The sequence below is a fragment of the Phlebotomus papatasi genome, chromosome 2 (assembly GCF_024763615.1).
Source record: "Phlebotomus papatasi isolate M1 chromosome 2, Ppap_2.1, whole genome shotgun sequence".
In the NCBI taxonomy this organism is placed as follows: domain Eukaryota; kingdom Metazoa; phylum Arthropoda; class Insecta; order Diptera; family Psychodidae; genus Phlebotomus; species Phlebotomus papatasi.
Genome location: NC_077223.1, coordinates 16,172,385 through 16,186,282, shown reverse-complemented (window position 1 = coordinate 16,186,282; position 13,898 = coordinate 16,172,385). Strand labels below are relative to the sequence as shown.

General features: G+C 36.8%; 3 protein-coding genes across 3 annotated transcripts; 2 read left to right on the top strand and 1 right to left on the bottom strand.

Moving 5' to 3' along the window:
* Nucleotides 1–13: 13 nt before the first annotated feature.
* On the top strand, nucleotides 14–7,447 carry LOC129802805 (importin subunit alpha-3-like). Its single transcript, XM_055848906.1, has 5 exons — nucleotides 14–345; nucleotides 790–1,605; nucleotides 3,588–3,977; nucleotides 4,078–4,254; nucleotides 7,082–7,447. Exons 1-5 carry the CDS (start codon nucleotides 277–279, stop codon nucleotides 7,145–7,147), a joined length of 1,518 nt encoding a protein of 505 aa, XP_055704881.1. The 5' UTR covers nucleotides 14–276; the 3' UTR covers nucleotides 7,148–7,447.
* A 464-nt stretch (nucleotides 7,448–7,911) lies between these two features.
* On the top strand, nucleotides 7,912–10,086 carry LOC129802813 (distal membrane-arm assembly complex protein 2-like). Its single transcript, XM_055848914.1, has one exon. The coding sequence runs from the start codon at nucleotides 9,103–9,105 to the stop codon at nucleotides 10,033–10,035; it is 933 nt and encodes a 310-aa protein (XP_055704889.1). The 5' UTR covers nucleotides 7,912–9,102; the 3' UTR covers nucleotides 10,036–10,086.
* Nucleotides 10,087–12,645: 2,559 nt separating this feature from the next.
* On the bottom strand, nucleotides 12,646–13,838 carry LOC129802811 (epimerase family protein SDR39U1). The gene is made up of 3 exons (XM_055848912.1): nucleotides 13,792–13,838; nucleotides 13,471–13,675; nucleotides 12,646–13,408 (listed from the first exon to the last, which is right to left on the bottom strand). The coding sequence occupies exons 1-3, from the start codon at nucleotides 13,805–13,807 to the stop codon at nucleotides 12,724–12,726; spliced, it is 906 nt and encodes a 301-aa protein (XP_055704887.1). The 5' UTR covers nucleotides 13,808–13,838; the 3' UTR covers nucleotides 12,646–12,723.
* Between the last annotated feature and the right edge of the window lie 60 nt (nucleotides 13,839–13,898).

Genomic DNA, 13,898 nt, shown 5'->3' with positions numbered 1-13,898 from the left:
GGCGAATAGAGGCGAAATAGTGATTACAGCGCCACCATCTAGTTTGCTGTCCGAAGAAACAAAAACGTGAGAGTTTTTTTGTGGAGTTTTGTGAAATTCTGTGGGAAATCGGTGAGAAAAATTTGTTTTTCAGCAGAAAAAAGTACACCATAGGATCAAGGAGTCTTTCTACCATACAATAAGAGGATAAAATTGGTGAAAAAGTTTCACGGTGTGTGCTGTAGAAGAAATTGAAAAAATTTTGCACATTCTCCGTGACTTGAGAGTGTCTCTAAAATGGCGTCAATAGATCCACATTCTAAAAATCGTATGCAAGTCTTCAAAAACAAAGGAAAAGACCAAGATGTAAGTAGAAATATTGTTTAATTTGGGTGACAAGTTGTCCCTTTTGGGGTGTTTCTGGGGATTTCCAGGGAGGTTTTTGTGGGTGAATCAAGGGTGCTTGGAGACAATTGCTCATAATCACTTGCATCAAGTCTCCACACTTTGGAGACTTTTCTTTGTGGACTTTTCTCGATGTTCCCTGCTGATTTTCTCAGAATTTCCTCCTATTTACTGTCCGGGGATTGATTCTATGTAATGAGAAGCACTCAAAGTGATGTATTTTCGGGAAAAAAGGGGATATTTTCAAGGGAGAAGTATGATGGGTCAGATATGTCATTCAGGAGAAAAAGTGAGGTTGTGATTTTGGGATTTAGGGGCCAGATAACGGGGTCAATGAGACACCCCACCTTGCAGAATCCACAAAAAGCAAAAAGAGACAATTCGATTTTATTGATACAAATTTAGGAAATGCGAAGACGTCGCAATGAGGTGACAGTGGAATTGAGGAAGAATAAGCGAGAAGAGACAATCCTCAAGCGTCGGAATGTCCCAGTTGTTGACTCCACAGATGAAGATGATAATTTATCATCGCTGAATCTGTACAAATTGGTGGAAAATGCATCGGATGCATCAAATCCGGAGAAGCAATTGGCAGCTGTACAGTCAGCCAGGCGTCTTCTATCCTCAGATCGCAATCCCCCAATTGACGATCTGATTGCCAGTGGAATTCTTCCGACACTGGTACAGTGCCTAGAACGGCATGATCAGTCCATGTTGCAATTTGAGGCTGCCTGGGCACTCACTAATATTGCCTCCGGAACGTCCCATCAGACAAATGAAGTGGTAAAGGCAGGTGCTGTACCACTGTTCCTGCAGCTTCTGTCATCGCCGGCGCCCAATGTGTGCGAACAGGCTGTTTGGGCACTGGGGAATATCATTGGGGATGGACCACACTTGAGGGACTATGTGATAAAGCACGGTGTGGTGCAGCCACTGCTATCGTTCATCAAGCACAATACGCCCATCCCCTTCTTGCGCAATGTCACATGGGTGATTGTGAATTTGTGCAGGAACAAGGAACCTCCACCACCAACAGCCACAATTCTCGAAATTCTGCCCGCACTGAACGTCCTCATCCACCACACGGACATCAATATCCTCGTGGATACCGTCTGGGCGCTCAGTTATCTCACGGACGGCGGCAACGAACAAATACAGCTTGTCATTGACTGTGGGGTTGTGCCCAAGCTCATCCCGCTTCTCGCTCACATGGACGTCAAGGTAGGAATATCAGTTTTATCCATTTAGGGGAAACTGGGGCACCACAAAACACAGGGTAGCACCAAATACTAATTTTTATTTCTAAACTACTCGGACTATCTCGACCATATCTTTAGTGGACAAGCATCCCTATAATGACTATAAATTCCTACAGGCTTTGTCCTCAGAAGTCGAATATATGATTAAAAAATCGCAGTGTTTGGTGCTACTCCGTGTTTGGTGGTGCCCCAGTTTCCCCTATATGAAAATATTCTTTTAGTCCTTTTCGGGTAACGAAAAGTTACGAAATTACAAAAGGAACCTGGATCCTAGATTTTTATCGATTTTAAAGAGTCCAGAAAATTGTTTCCCCAGCCAGAATATCCTTATTTTTCCTCTGGGTTTCTAGCAGAGTTCCAAAGGCAGCGAAAGAGTTAATAAAAAAGTTTGTCAAACTTTTCGCGGATATTTCGTCAATGAATCATCTTTTGAACTCATATTCAAAAAAAATCGTAAATACAATTTAATGCTCAATATAAATTCTGATAGGGGAGACTGGGGCTAGATCAGGCAGGAAGTTAAGTTTTTATGGAAAACTTCTTGGATAGTAGTGTTAAATATTTAAGTAGATAACAGGATATTTGCCTCTTTGGTGTTTTTCTACTTTTCCCGGGTAATACATCAAGTCCATTAAGTACTTACTAAGAACTTAATAAGTACTTAACCTTATCCTTACTAGGCGAGAGTGGGGCAAAAAGTCACAAAACGAAAATTTCAAAATTTAATATCTTCCAAGATAAAAAAGATAGCGGCTTGAAATTTTTTTCCATAGATGCTATCCATAAACCTTCATCAATGTCGTAAGCTTCTTTTAGAATTCTATGAAGGAATTTAGAGTAGACTCTCGCTTATCCTTGAGAGCGGGACCAAAATATCACACCAATTTTGAGATTGATACACATCAAATTATTTGAAATCCAACGATTTTTTTGTTTACATTGGAAATTTGTGGAGTGAATTCTGACCTGACTAAATCCACATTCTCTCTAAACATGCGTACTGCCCAAAAAAGTTACAGTGAGAAAGAATTACAGTAGATAGAGCACATTTGCTTTAATAAAAAAAAAAACTCAAAACGGGGACAATAGGGTAACGTGTGGTATTTCGGGACACATTTTAGCACTTCCAAGTTTCAAACAGTTTAACGACTTCTCAAATTATTTTTTTCTTTGTTGATACAAATATTAAAATCTTTTGAAAGATTTAGGAGGTCAATAAATTACTCAGCCCCCTTAGGAGTAAATAACCTCCTGCGTGTAATTCACCCACTAAACAGGGTTGCATTGGAAGTGTGGCTTATGCAGGCGGACGTGGATGCTGTTGAGTCCGTCACAAAATCAAGATACACACCTTGACTAAATTAAATTGATTATAACAGGAGCCAAACAGTCTAGGCTAGGCCTCCTATACTCCCTTAATGATTTCATGTAATGTTCATTGAGTTGAAATATTACACACATATTTATGTTCCTCATTCTATCCGGAATAAGATTCTCTTACCGAAAATGTTGAAAAATGCATTATTTTTTGTACGAAATAGCAAGAAATGTAAAGAAGTAAGAATGGTATATTTCGGGACAATAGAATAGGGTATTTCGGGACAGACAAAAGTGTGGGTATTATGCAAATAAATTTCACTGAGCATAACTATTTACCTTCGAATAGATGGTCCAAACTTCACTCTTTTATAAAAATTTTATTTAAATTTTACTTATAACGTGGCTTAAATCGAAAAAAACTCGGCACTGTTTGTGTTGACATTGATACCGAAATTGATCGAATTCTTTCTCTAAGTTTAATTGATGTTTTCTGAACTTTTTTCTGTCAGTCTTTTATTTTTGTTCCATTTAGAATAGAAAGTTATCAGTTATAAACCCAGAAACTGGTTAGTGGTCGTGCTTAGTCCTCCCCTAATATCGATTGGGCTTTCTGTTGAATTTTAGGTCCAGACGGCAGCTTTACGTGCCGTGGGTAACATCGTGACTGGTAGCGACGATCAGACTCAGGTGGTGCTCAACTGTGACGCTCTGTCGTACTTCCCGGCATTGCTGAGTCACCAGAAGGAGAAGATTCGCAAGGAGGCCGTGTGGTTCCTGTCCAACATCACAGCTGGCAATCAAACGCAGGTCCAGGCCGTCATCGATGCTGGTCTTTTGCCCAAGATTATTGAAAATTTGGCCAAGGGTGAGTTCCAAACGCAGAAGGAGAGTGCCTGGGCCATCAGCAATCTCACCATCAGTGGCAACAGACATCAAGTATGGCGACTCGTTGAGGAGGGTGCCATTCCGCCATTCTGTGAACTCCTCACCTGCCGCGATACGCAGGTCATCAATGTAAGTGATTCACAAAAAAAAAGAAAAAAAGAAAGGGAAATTCCTGTAAGAGTGTTCTGGAAGGAATTGAAATTATGGTACTTTTGGTTGGATGTTTCAGGTCGTTCTTGATGGAATTCACAATATGCTAAAGATGGGCGGATCGCATGTTGGGGAGATTGCGGCCATGATTGAGGAGTGCGATGGAATGTCAAAGATCGAGGAGCTGCAGAATCATGAGAATGTAGATATTTACAAGTTGGCATATGAAATCATTAGGCAATTCTTCAGTGAAGAGGTAAGTGAATTATTATTTTCTCCTTTAAAGCTGACTACACACAATGGCAAAAAAATTAAGTTGAGAATTTCAATGTCCCTGATGAAGAGTTTCTTTTGGTCCTTCAATGATTTTCAACTTTGAAATCTCCAAGGATTCAGGACAAATTTAAGTAGTTTCTTTATTGCGAGTATTGTTCAGTGGATTAGTTCCACTTCAATTATCCGAGGAGCTATCGTCCTTATCTCTCTCTTATGTCATCTTTTCAAAATTTTTGAAAGTATACTGGTGCAAAAGGCTTGAAAACCGCCGTAGAGCATAAGCTGATCATAGAGCAAGCTGGATACTGCTCAGGGAAATCTAGCTCTGGTCAAGTACTGAACCTCACTTAGTTTATTAAGAATGGTTTCGAGGAAGGTAAAATTACAGGTGTTGCCTTCGTTAACCTCTCGACAGCCTTTGACACAGTAAATCACAGAATTCTCCTTTCCAAGATCTACAATCTTTCAAGAGACTAAGGTCTCACACGGATGATTGGGATTCTCTTAGAGAATCGCGGATTCTCTGTTGACTTCCGTAGTTAGAAAAGCAAATGGAGATTGGGAAAAATGGCCTATCGTAAGATATAGGAGGTACCGGGATTATGCATATTTTTGGAACCGAATTGATGCATACAGAAAATTTGCATACTTTCAGGAGACTTGTTTCGAATAAGTAACAGAAACGCCGTAGAATATGCAAAATGTATTTGGTGCCAATTTCTCGGACTGTTTTCAGCGCCAACGGTTCATAAGAAGTTAATTTCAAAGGGAAATGGGCAGAAATGTCGCTGTAGCCGATCGGCCGCAAAGTTTTACAGTAACAGAAAATTCCCTGGAATTTATCTTCTATTTTTCCACGAGAGTTTCCGTGGAAATAAAACCTAATATTCCGCTTGGAATTCTGCGGAGTTATCAGCTTTTTTTCGCGTAGATTTCCTGAAAAAAAAGTCCGAGGAATTTTCTTGCAATTATCTAAGAACATTCCGTGGAAATTTAAACTAAATTTCCATTGAATATTCCGAGGATATTTTCTGATATCTTTCCGAACAAGACTCCATGGAAGTAAGTGCGAAAATTCTGCAATTATTTTTCGCCCTAACGCTATAATTCTTGCGAGCTAGGCATACTCAAATGTACGATATGGTAGCAAGCTCCTATACAAACTTGCCATGTTTTAAAGCTATCGCATATTACAGAGCAACAAAACGAAAACTGTTTCCGTTTAATGACAACTGACATGTATTTCGGAGTCCTTGGTGTATCTTGAACATATGACTCAAAGAAACTTATTGTCCATCACGTCAACTTTTTCAGATATCTTAAAGTAAGGGTTGTTAAGAAATTGGTAGAATTATTTTTATGAAATTTGCTTTTTTTTTAAAGTTGTTGGCGCTAAAGAACGTTTTCCAAAAGAGAACTGAACTCAAGGAACATTTTCCCAAAAGAAACCGTATCCCTATCTCTCTTGTATCCAGATTTTCCTCAAATATACTCGAATATTATTTAATTCCGTTAAACAAATTATTAAAATTATTATTCCGTTAAACGTTCTTTACAAATTATTCTTGGAAACGACCAATATACGATTAACCGTTATTGTATAAAAGGAGTTTTGCAAAAAAAAATCATAAGTCTTATACATATGTTTTATGCTCTAGTGCTTTTCCTACATATTTTTAGGGTTGGTCCAAAGTTGTTACCTTTGCCAATACCGATTCGATTGGTATAAGTCTCATTCGTGGCGAAATGTTGGACAGTTTTCCCAATGTCCTTTACCGACTCAAAAAATTGGATTCATTCTTTCCATACAGAAGTAGATCTTGAAAAATTCGAAAATCTATTTGAAGATCCAAAAAAGAGACTTTCTTACTTCTTAATACTTGGGCTCTGAGCCTAAACAGAAGTAGATTTTGATTCTCCAATAGTGTCTTGGATAAAAGGTAAATGGAACTCTATTTGCACAAAAAGTCGTTGAAGTTCGAAGAATTCAAATTCTATTTCGAATTTTCACACTAAATTTTCGAACAAGGTGGGAAAAATTTATGAAATATCACACTAAAAAGCTGGCAAAAGAGTTACTCCAGTGATTATGGAGTGATATAATGGGACAAGAACAGTAAGCGTCGTTGTTCTGTTTTGTTCCTCACAACAATGTCACATTTTGACACTTGAGAACTTCGAAATTCGAACAGGGTGTAACTACCGCCACCTTGCGAAAGTATTAAGAAATAAGAAAGTCTTTTCTCTTTACCAAACTCTACTTCTGTACGGAAAGAGTCTGTAGAGGCCATTACTTAGGTGGCTGCAATGTCCCTCTAAGGTCTAAGGGACCGGGTCTCGCAGTAACCTCCTCCAGTAGTGGCGACTATCCGTTAGCTCGCTCCAGAAATGTAGCATTATGTCGCAGAGGCTCTTTACGAGTTTTCGTAACAAAGAAAACTCTTAAGTAATTTACCAAAATCCGATGTTAGTTCCTATCATACTGTCTGTCCCCTTTTAGACAAATACATAAACGTTGCCCTCCCGAAGTATAGGCTTAAGTGTAATAATTGCACCCGAGACAATATACTGGAAGTTTCTCCCTATAATGTGTGTGTGAGGCTGTGGGTGACCCAGGGGTGCCTTTTGGAGTTTATAGGGGAGATCTATCGTGAATAATTCATTGCATATAGGTACTTATGAGGCAAATTCGTCACAACATACTTTGCCGAGTGTGTAGCCCTGCTTAATTCATTCGGAGAATGGTATTTCCTGAAACTGATCTCTATTTTTTTCTTTCGACGTTAAACCAAAAAAAAACATCATAGGTCGAGGAGAATGAAACGATGATTGTGTTCGATCAGGACGTTCCAATTGAAGGATTCAAATTTTAATGCAATGCTCTTGACATGGAATCACTCAGCGTTTGTTTCTTTCTGATCAACCTCAACACTCTTCTTACTCCATGAGTCTCTTCCGCAATTACTTTTTTCCGGATGCAATGTTAAGAAAAGAAAAAAACGAGAGAAGCCCACATTATTTTTTGTCAATTGAGTGATGCTAGTGACACTAAAAAAAAAGAAAATCACAGGCTAGAATGGAGGCGCCGAATGTTCCGGGAAAGAGGTGTATTCGCATGAATTTTGCGGAATGGAATAAATTTTTCAGTGGGGAAAAATAATTAAAAAACAGAATATCTAGCTATAGCGGATATAAAGGGAAAAAAAACTTGCACGGCGCCATAAAATATCTTTTTTTTTAATTTGTAAGTAACTTTTTTTTCATAGACGTTCAATGCTTTTTTTTATACATATTCTATATTACTTATAATTAATTTAAAAAGAAAAAAATTCATGTATTAGAAGTTACTATATTTAAAATGAAGAAAAAAACAAGCCTCGTTTTCTACTTGGTAATTTATAATATACCAAGAGAACTAATTTAATAAAGAAAAAAAATGAAACAGAAACATATTCAGTAAGTTTTGGGATAGATTCGCGTCGTATTGATATAAAGAATAATTATATCTTCTTAATTATGTAAAAACAAAACTTGCTAAAATTGAATAAAAATGTAGATAAATTTGATTTTCGACTCAATTTGATGAAAATTGTTTTAAGACTTTAAAGGTGATTTATTTTCGATTTAATTCACTGGAGGACGCGGTTTTTTGCAAAATATATTTTTAAAAAAATCTTACAGCGAAAGGTGAGTGGTTTTTTAAAAGGAATTTTATTAAATAGGGTAAATGTCCTAATTCAAAACCATTTCCAGACACTTTAACTTTGACAGAAGATTCAACACATTAAGTTCCTTTTCTTCTGACGAAAATTACATAAATTTTCTCCTTGACAGTTCTAGAATGTTAGTGTTTAATGAAAATTCATTAGATATAATTTGAAAACTTCTTAAATACAAGAAAAATACGCGAGTGTAAAATGCTTCTATTGGAAACAAATTAATCCAAATGGAGACAAGGGAAAGTTTCTAATTGGAGATAAACAGTGTAAGTGAAACCGCGATGAAAGGCTTCCAAAACCTTGTTTAGTAGCTCCTGAGTGCAAGATTTCTTCTTATTCCTGGTCATTTCTCCTTTTCCCATCTAAAACAATAAGAAAATCTCTCCAAAAAAATCATATTTCCGTGGTTCCCTATTGAAGCCTTTGCAGACACTTCAGAAAAACACTTTTTCTTTACGAAATAGGTAATTATTTCATTTGAAAACTTCACGTAACGTTAACAATAAAGATTAGCACTTAATTTAACCAAAATTATCCAGAAATATGATATAAATGTTAAACGAAACGAATAAATAACAGTCACCTTATAGTGTTTTTCATTAGAAAACATGGTCGATCGATAAAAAATTCGATGGTGAAAAGGTACACTTTTAATTTTTCTGAGAAATTAACAAATTAAAATTTGTGAATATGAATGGATTTTCGCTTTACTTGGAGCAAAATTAACTAAATAATGAAACTGTGGTATAGAAAATATATAAATATAATAATTTAGTACTGTATTTATTATGAAAACAATGACGTTTCCATTTGGAATAGAGAAAAATTTCCATTTGGAGCAGGTTCTGAATTAGCTTAATTTACCCTATACCTCAGAAGGCCTATTTTTTGAGGAACCACAGAAGACCCAAGTCGATATCTCTAACCGTTTCAGTTGAGTTAAAGATGAAGACCACAAGAATATTTTATAAAAAGCAGTTTTTTTTAGGTATTTTAATCACTTTGAACAAAATTCTAAAAAAAAATTTAAAAGTTTCGATTTTAGAAAATGTAAAAAAATGTAATTTAATCGTAGGACAAGTCCATGGAAGTTCCTATGTCTGCCACAAATGGAGAGCAGACGCGTTATTTATTGGGATTGTCACATAACCTCAATTGAGTGGAAGTGTTTTTTCTGTGAAATAATCAAAATGCTCAAAATCACTCGAATTTGCGGCATAGCGCCCCAAATTCGTGTCATAGGAAGCCCCATGTGTACGCGGACAAAAGGAGGTAGAATATTGCAAAAAGAACGCGAAAAGGTGGAGAGGGACAAGAGGAATCTTGAGTGGAGGGAGACTTTTGCCCAGAAGGGCGAATGGTCCAGCAAATTTGGCTTGTTCGCATCAGAGAATGAGAATGCGGACTTTATCACAATGATGCAGCAGCCCTGGGACACATCAATAGGTGGCGTGAAGCGTTGGTACGTCCGGAAGAAGGAACGAGTAAACAGAATCCTCCAGTCGTATATCCCGGAGAGACATGAAATTTTGGGTTCGGATCTCGCAGCAGCGCACTTTATCGTCTATCGAGGGGGTCGAATTAAGTTTGTGGGGGACCCGAAGTGGGTGCAAAAGGATGAGGATACTGATGAGTATGAATTGCCACGGTTGTACGATGAGAGGTACAAAGTGGAAGCAATTGACTGCTCCCGGATGCTGCTGTATTATGAGGGATTGGAGAATTTAAGGTGCCTCTTCCACCTGAAACAGCTCAGCTTTCACGATATTCCCGTATTTGACGATTGGTGCCTGGACAGGGTGAGCGGAAGTGAATTTCACAATCTGCAGGAGTTGGATTTGACCGGAACAAAAATTACTTCGAGGGGTCTCTGTGCTCTCTATCGTCTGCCTCGGCTGCAGAAGCTCAGTCTGACTCTGCCGGAGAATGAAGTGGCAATCGCTGAAATGAAATTAACAGGAGCTATGCTTGAAGAAGCAATTCCCGGACTCACAGTGAGTTACTTTTCATCTCCATCCAAAGATTCTTCTCCAGAAACGTAGGTTTCAATATTTATTGTGGAATTAGCAGCATATAAATTATTTCGAGCAATATTTTGATGTTTTCTTTCTATACTGCATAAGAAGAATACCATGGTTCTTTCACCAGAACAGCAAATTCTAGGTTATCTTGATTCTAACCTCACTACAATTAACCTTAAAAAAAAACTGCGTTATTCTTTTAGATTTAGAATATTGGGTTAAAAAAATATTCTTTGCTTTCAGAAGGTAAAATAAGGATAAATAGAGAAAATTCACAAATAGAAAAGATAATCCGGAAGTGAGGTTATTTTTTAAATAACCTCTTCTAAATTAACCCTTTAACGACGAGACACTTTTTACGAAATGAAAATCAACAATAAAAATTAAACTGGGAAACATAATCAATGATAAGTCTTACATCTAACCTTGCAAAGTCCAACAGAGTCTGATTCGGTGTATTTTGTGCTTCCATGAACGATAGGGACAAAAATAGCCCAAAAATTTAAGTAATTTTTCTGACAACACCAATGAATACTATTTTTCGCTTTAATAAAAAATATTACGTATTAGTATTGTAGTTTTTATTGCCAAAAGGGTTTTGCTTAAAAAAAATTGGAAGTATAAAATTTATAATTTGAGAATTTACAAATTCGCCATTTTTGATCTTAAATATTTACTATATAGCGAATAGCTAGAGACTTCCAAAAAATATTGTAGATTCCTTCAACCTTCTACTTTACAATTATGTACAGACATAAGAAAAAAATAACTTTAGGTAGTTAGGAAAAATTATTTTCTGTATGGGACACCGGTGTTCCAATCGTCCTTAAAGGGTTAAAGACCAAAGAGCATAAAACTTGCTTATTACGTATAACCTTTTTTTTATTTTTATTTATTTTCTTTTTTTATTTTTATTTATTTAAAAAAACAACAAATAGGGTGCAATATGAAACCCTTTTACAAATATAAGCAGTGAAATAAGGAAGAATATTTTTTTCTTCCTTTTAAGTAAAGAAAAATAACAAAGTGAGAATGGTGAGAGTCAAAAAATCAAGCTGAGATTACGTTAAAAGAAAAAAAAAAATAAATTTATAATAAAAAGTACCACGAATATTGCAAATATGTAACGTTAATAATTCCCTAATGAGCCTCATTTTTTCATTTCACCAATAGGGTAATTCAAAAAGTGTTTGGTTATGTTATGCTTAACCTAAAAAAAAAGTAAAACAGTATTTAGTAAAATTGCTAAATCTTGCCGCATACCTAGAAGAATTTTTTTTGTTGATAATTTATCAATGACAAAAAACACTAACCCAAGAATCTCTTCTGATTTTAAATGCATTAAATTTTAAGTTCAAAAATATAATATTTCCTATTATATTTTTGAATTTTGAAATGCTACCAGTTTTAGTTACCCCGTTTTCGTACACATTTCACGAGATATCTCCAAAACTACGTAGGTCGCCAATTTGAGGTTTTTGGTTGCCTATTCAATATTAAATTGGCTTTTATTTTGTATTTGTATTTTTTGTTAATTCATTCTACAATGACAGAAAATAGCTAATAAACTCAAAAGTTTTTTCGGCTCACTAGAAACATATGGGAAACATAGGAAACGTCATGCCCCTGATTTAACCATTTTTTTTAAATGTTCTTTTTATAGTAAATAAAATTATTTTATTTTATTAAATTTAATCAATGTAATTAAATTATTTTAATTGATTTGCATTATATATAATATAATTATAATAGACCTAATAATGTTAGACCAGTTCGACTAGTTAGATAATATTCTAAAAAATCTAAGTAAATTGAATAAAAAACTCCACTGGTCGAGTGGAGGAAACGGCCGACTTCAGGACACTTAACCTTAATTTTTCTATTTCTAACCAAGGTTTTTTTTATTGACCACATTTGCTAAATTGCTAATCAAGGTTTTCTAATTTTTAAATAATGATTTTTCCTAATATTCTATTAAATTAATTATTAGTTTTATCAGAAAAATTGAATCAATTTTCTGATGGATGAAAAACACAAGAACTTTGAGGTTAAGTATATTATAACCTCACATTCTACCCTTCATAACTGCCGTTATTGAACATTTAAATGCGGTCGTATATTGATAGAATTTTAGAAATCTGAAATTTTGAGTTTTTTGACATCCTGCTGTTCGTTTGTCTCTCCTCCCGTATCTTACCACTTATCAATTCTACAGGCCAAACGGTTAGAGATAGAGACTTTGTTTCTTCGGTGATCCCTCTCCTCCCACACCCCATAAATCGATTTCCGCATTATAATTTGGTATTGCTTCAAAAAGAGTCGTTTGATTTTTTTTTTCTTTTTGGTTAGAGACACGAAAAATTGAATCATTCCTAATAACGGTTTGTCAAGGTCAAAAGTTAAAAAGATTCTAGAGAACGCATTTTTCAACCAAATGGTATCACATTTGGGCTCGTTGGAAAGGTCTTGGAATTCCTTACAATCCTGAACCGGTTTCAATCGGTTTTGGATCGGGAATAAACCGAAAACGCTTCAAATGCACCGAATTGGATACATATTTTTCAAAGGAAACCATACTGAAAGAAATTGTAGGTAACGAAAAATTCTATTATAAAGGAATTAAAAAATGAGGCCATTGGAAATCCATTTATTCAACTAAAATACAATAAATAGACAATAAATAAGCACAAGCATTGGATAAAGTTCGAATTATCGCTTCCTTTCTGCCAATTGCATACAGGCATCCTCAATTTGTGGATACTGAAATTTATAGCCCAATTCTGGGAGGCGTTTGGAAGCCACTCGAGCACCTGCCGTGAGCAGAACGGCTCTTTCGCGGGCAAATAGGATATTAAGAATGAGTTCTGGCACCTTAAACACAGCAGGACGTCTGAGGGCTTTGGCAAAGGCTCGAGAAAAGTCGGCATTTGATACTATGTGGGGTGCTACGGCATTGATGTGGCCAGTTATGTCGTTGCGCGTGAGGCAAAGCAGAATAATTGCACAGAGATCATCAATGTGAATCCAAGGCAGCGGCTGAAGTCCAGAAGCTACAGGACCTCCTAGACCTAGGTAGAATGGCAGGAATATGTTCCCAATCATTCCTCCTTGGCGCCCAAGGACCACTCCAGTACGCAGCCGGATTCCACGCCAGTCGCTTGAAGGCGGCAGAGCAGCAGCTGCTTCCCAAGCAATGCAGAGGCGCGACATGAAGTCATATTCCACTCCTGGACTGCTCTCATCGAAGATTTCACGGGAATCTGGACCAGCTGGCGGATAGAGACTTACCCCGGATATATTTACAAAGACACCAGGAGCATCTGATCCCTTGGCAATGGCCTTTGCCATTGAAGCTGTGGAGTTGACACGGGAATTCCAGACGTTTTGTTTGAAACTGTAAAGAGAGGGATTGAAATTTCCAGAGGATGAAAGACTTTGTCAGGATGGGTCACTCACCCCGGTGTCCACCTTCGGGTGGGATCGAGAACATTTTGACCGACTAGATTTACCACAGCTGTCGTCCCTCGAGGCAATCCTTGGGCTTCTAAATCATGCCAGGTAATCCGATTGAGTCCGGGCATTCGGGAAACAACTGTTACGTCATAGCCGCTGGATCTCAGTAGCGTCACTAAGCGTTTTCCAATGAATCCCGTACCGCCTCCTGCGAAGGAAGAAACCAATTTATAGAGAATATTCTCAAGAGGATCTTCGAGGCATTTTTAGGGAAATTGAGAAGATTCAGGGATGGGAAATAGCAGAAAAAAGCAAAAATCTCACCCACTAGAACTGACATTGTTTTGGTGGCGAATGTGGCGAATTTTTGACAGCTCATGTGAAGGTCAAATTTTAGCGCTATTTTTAACGGACAGGAAAATGAGGAATTT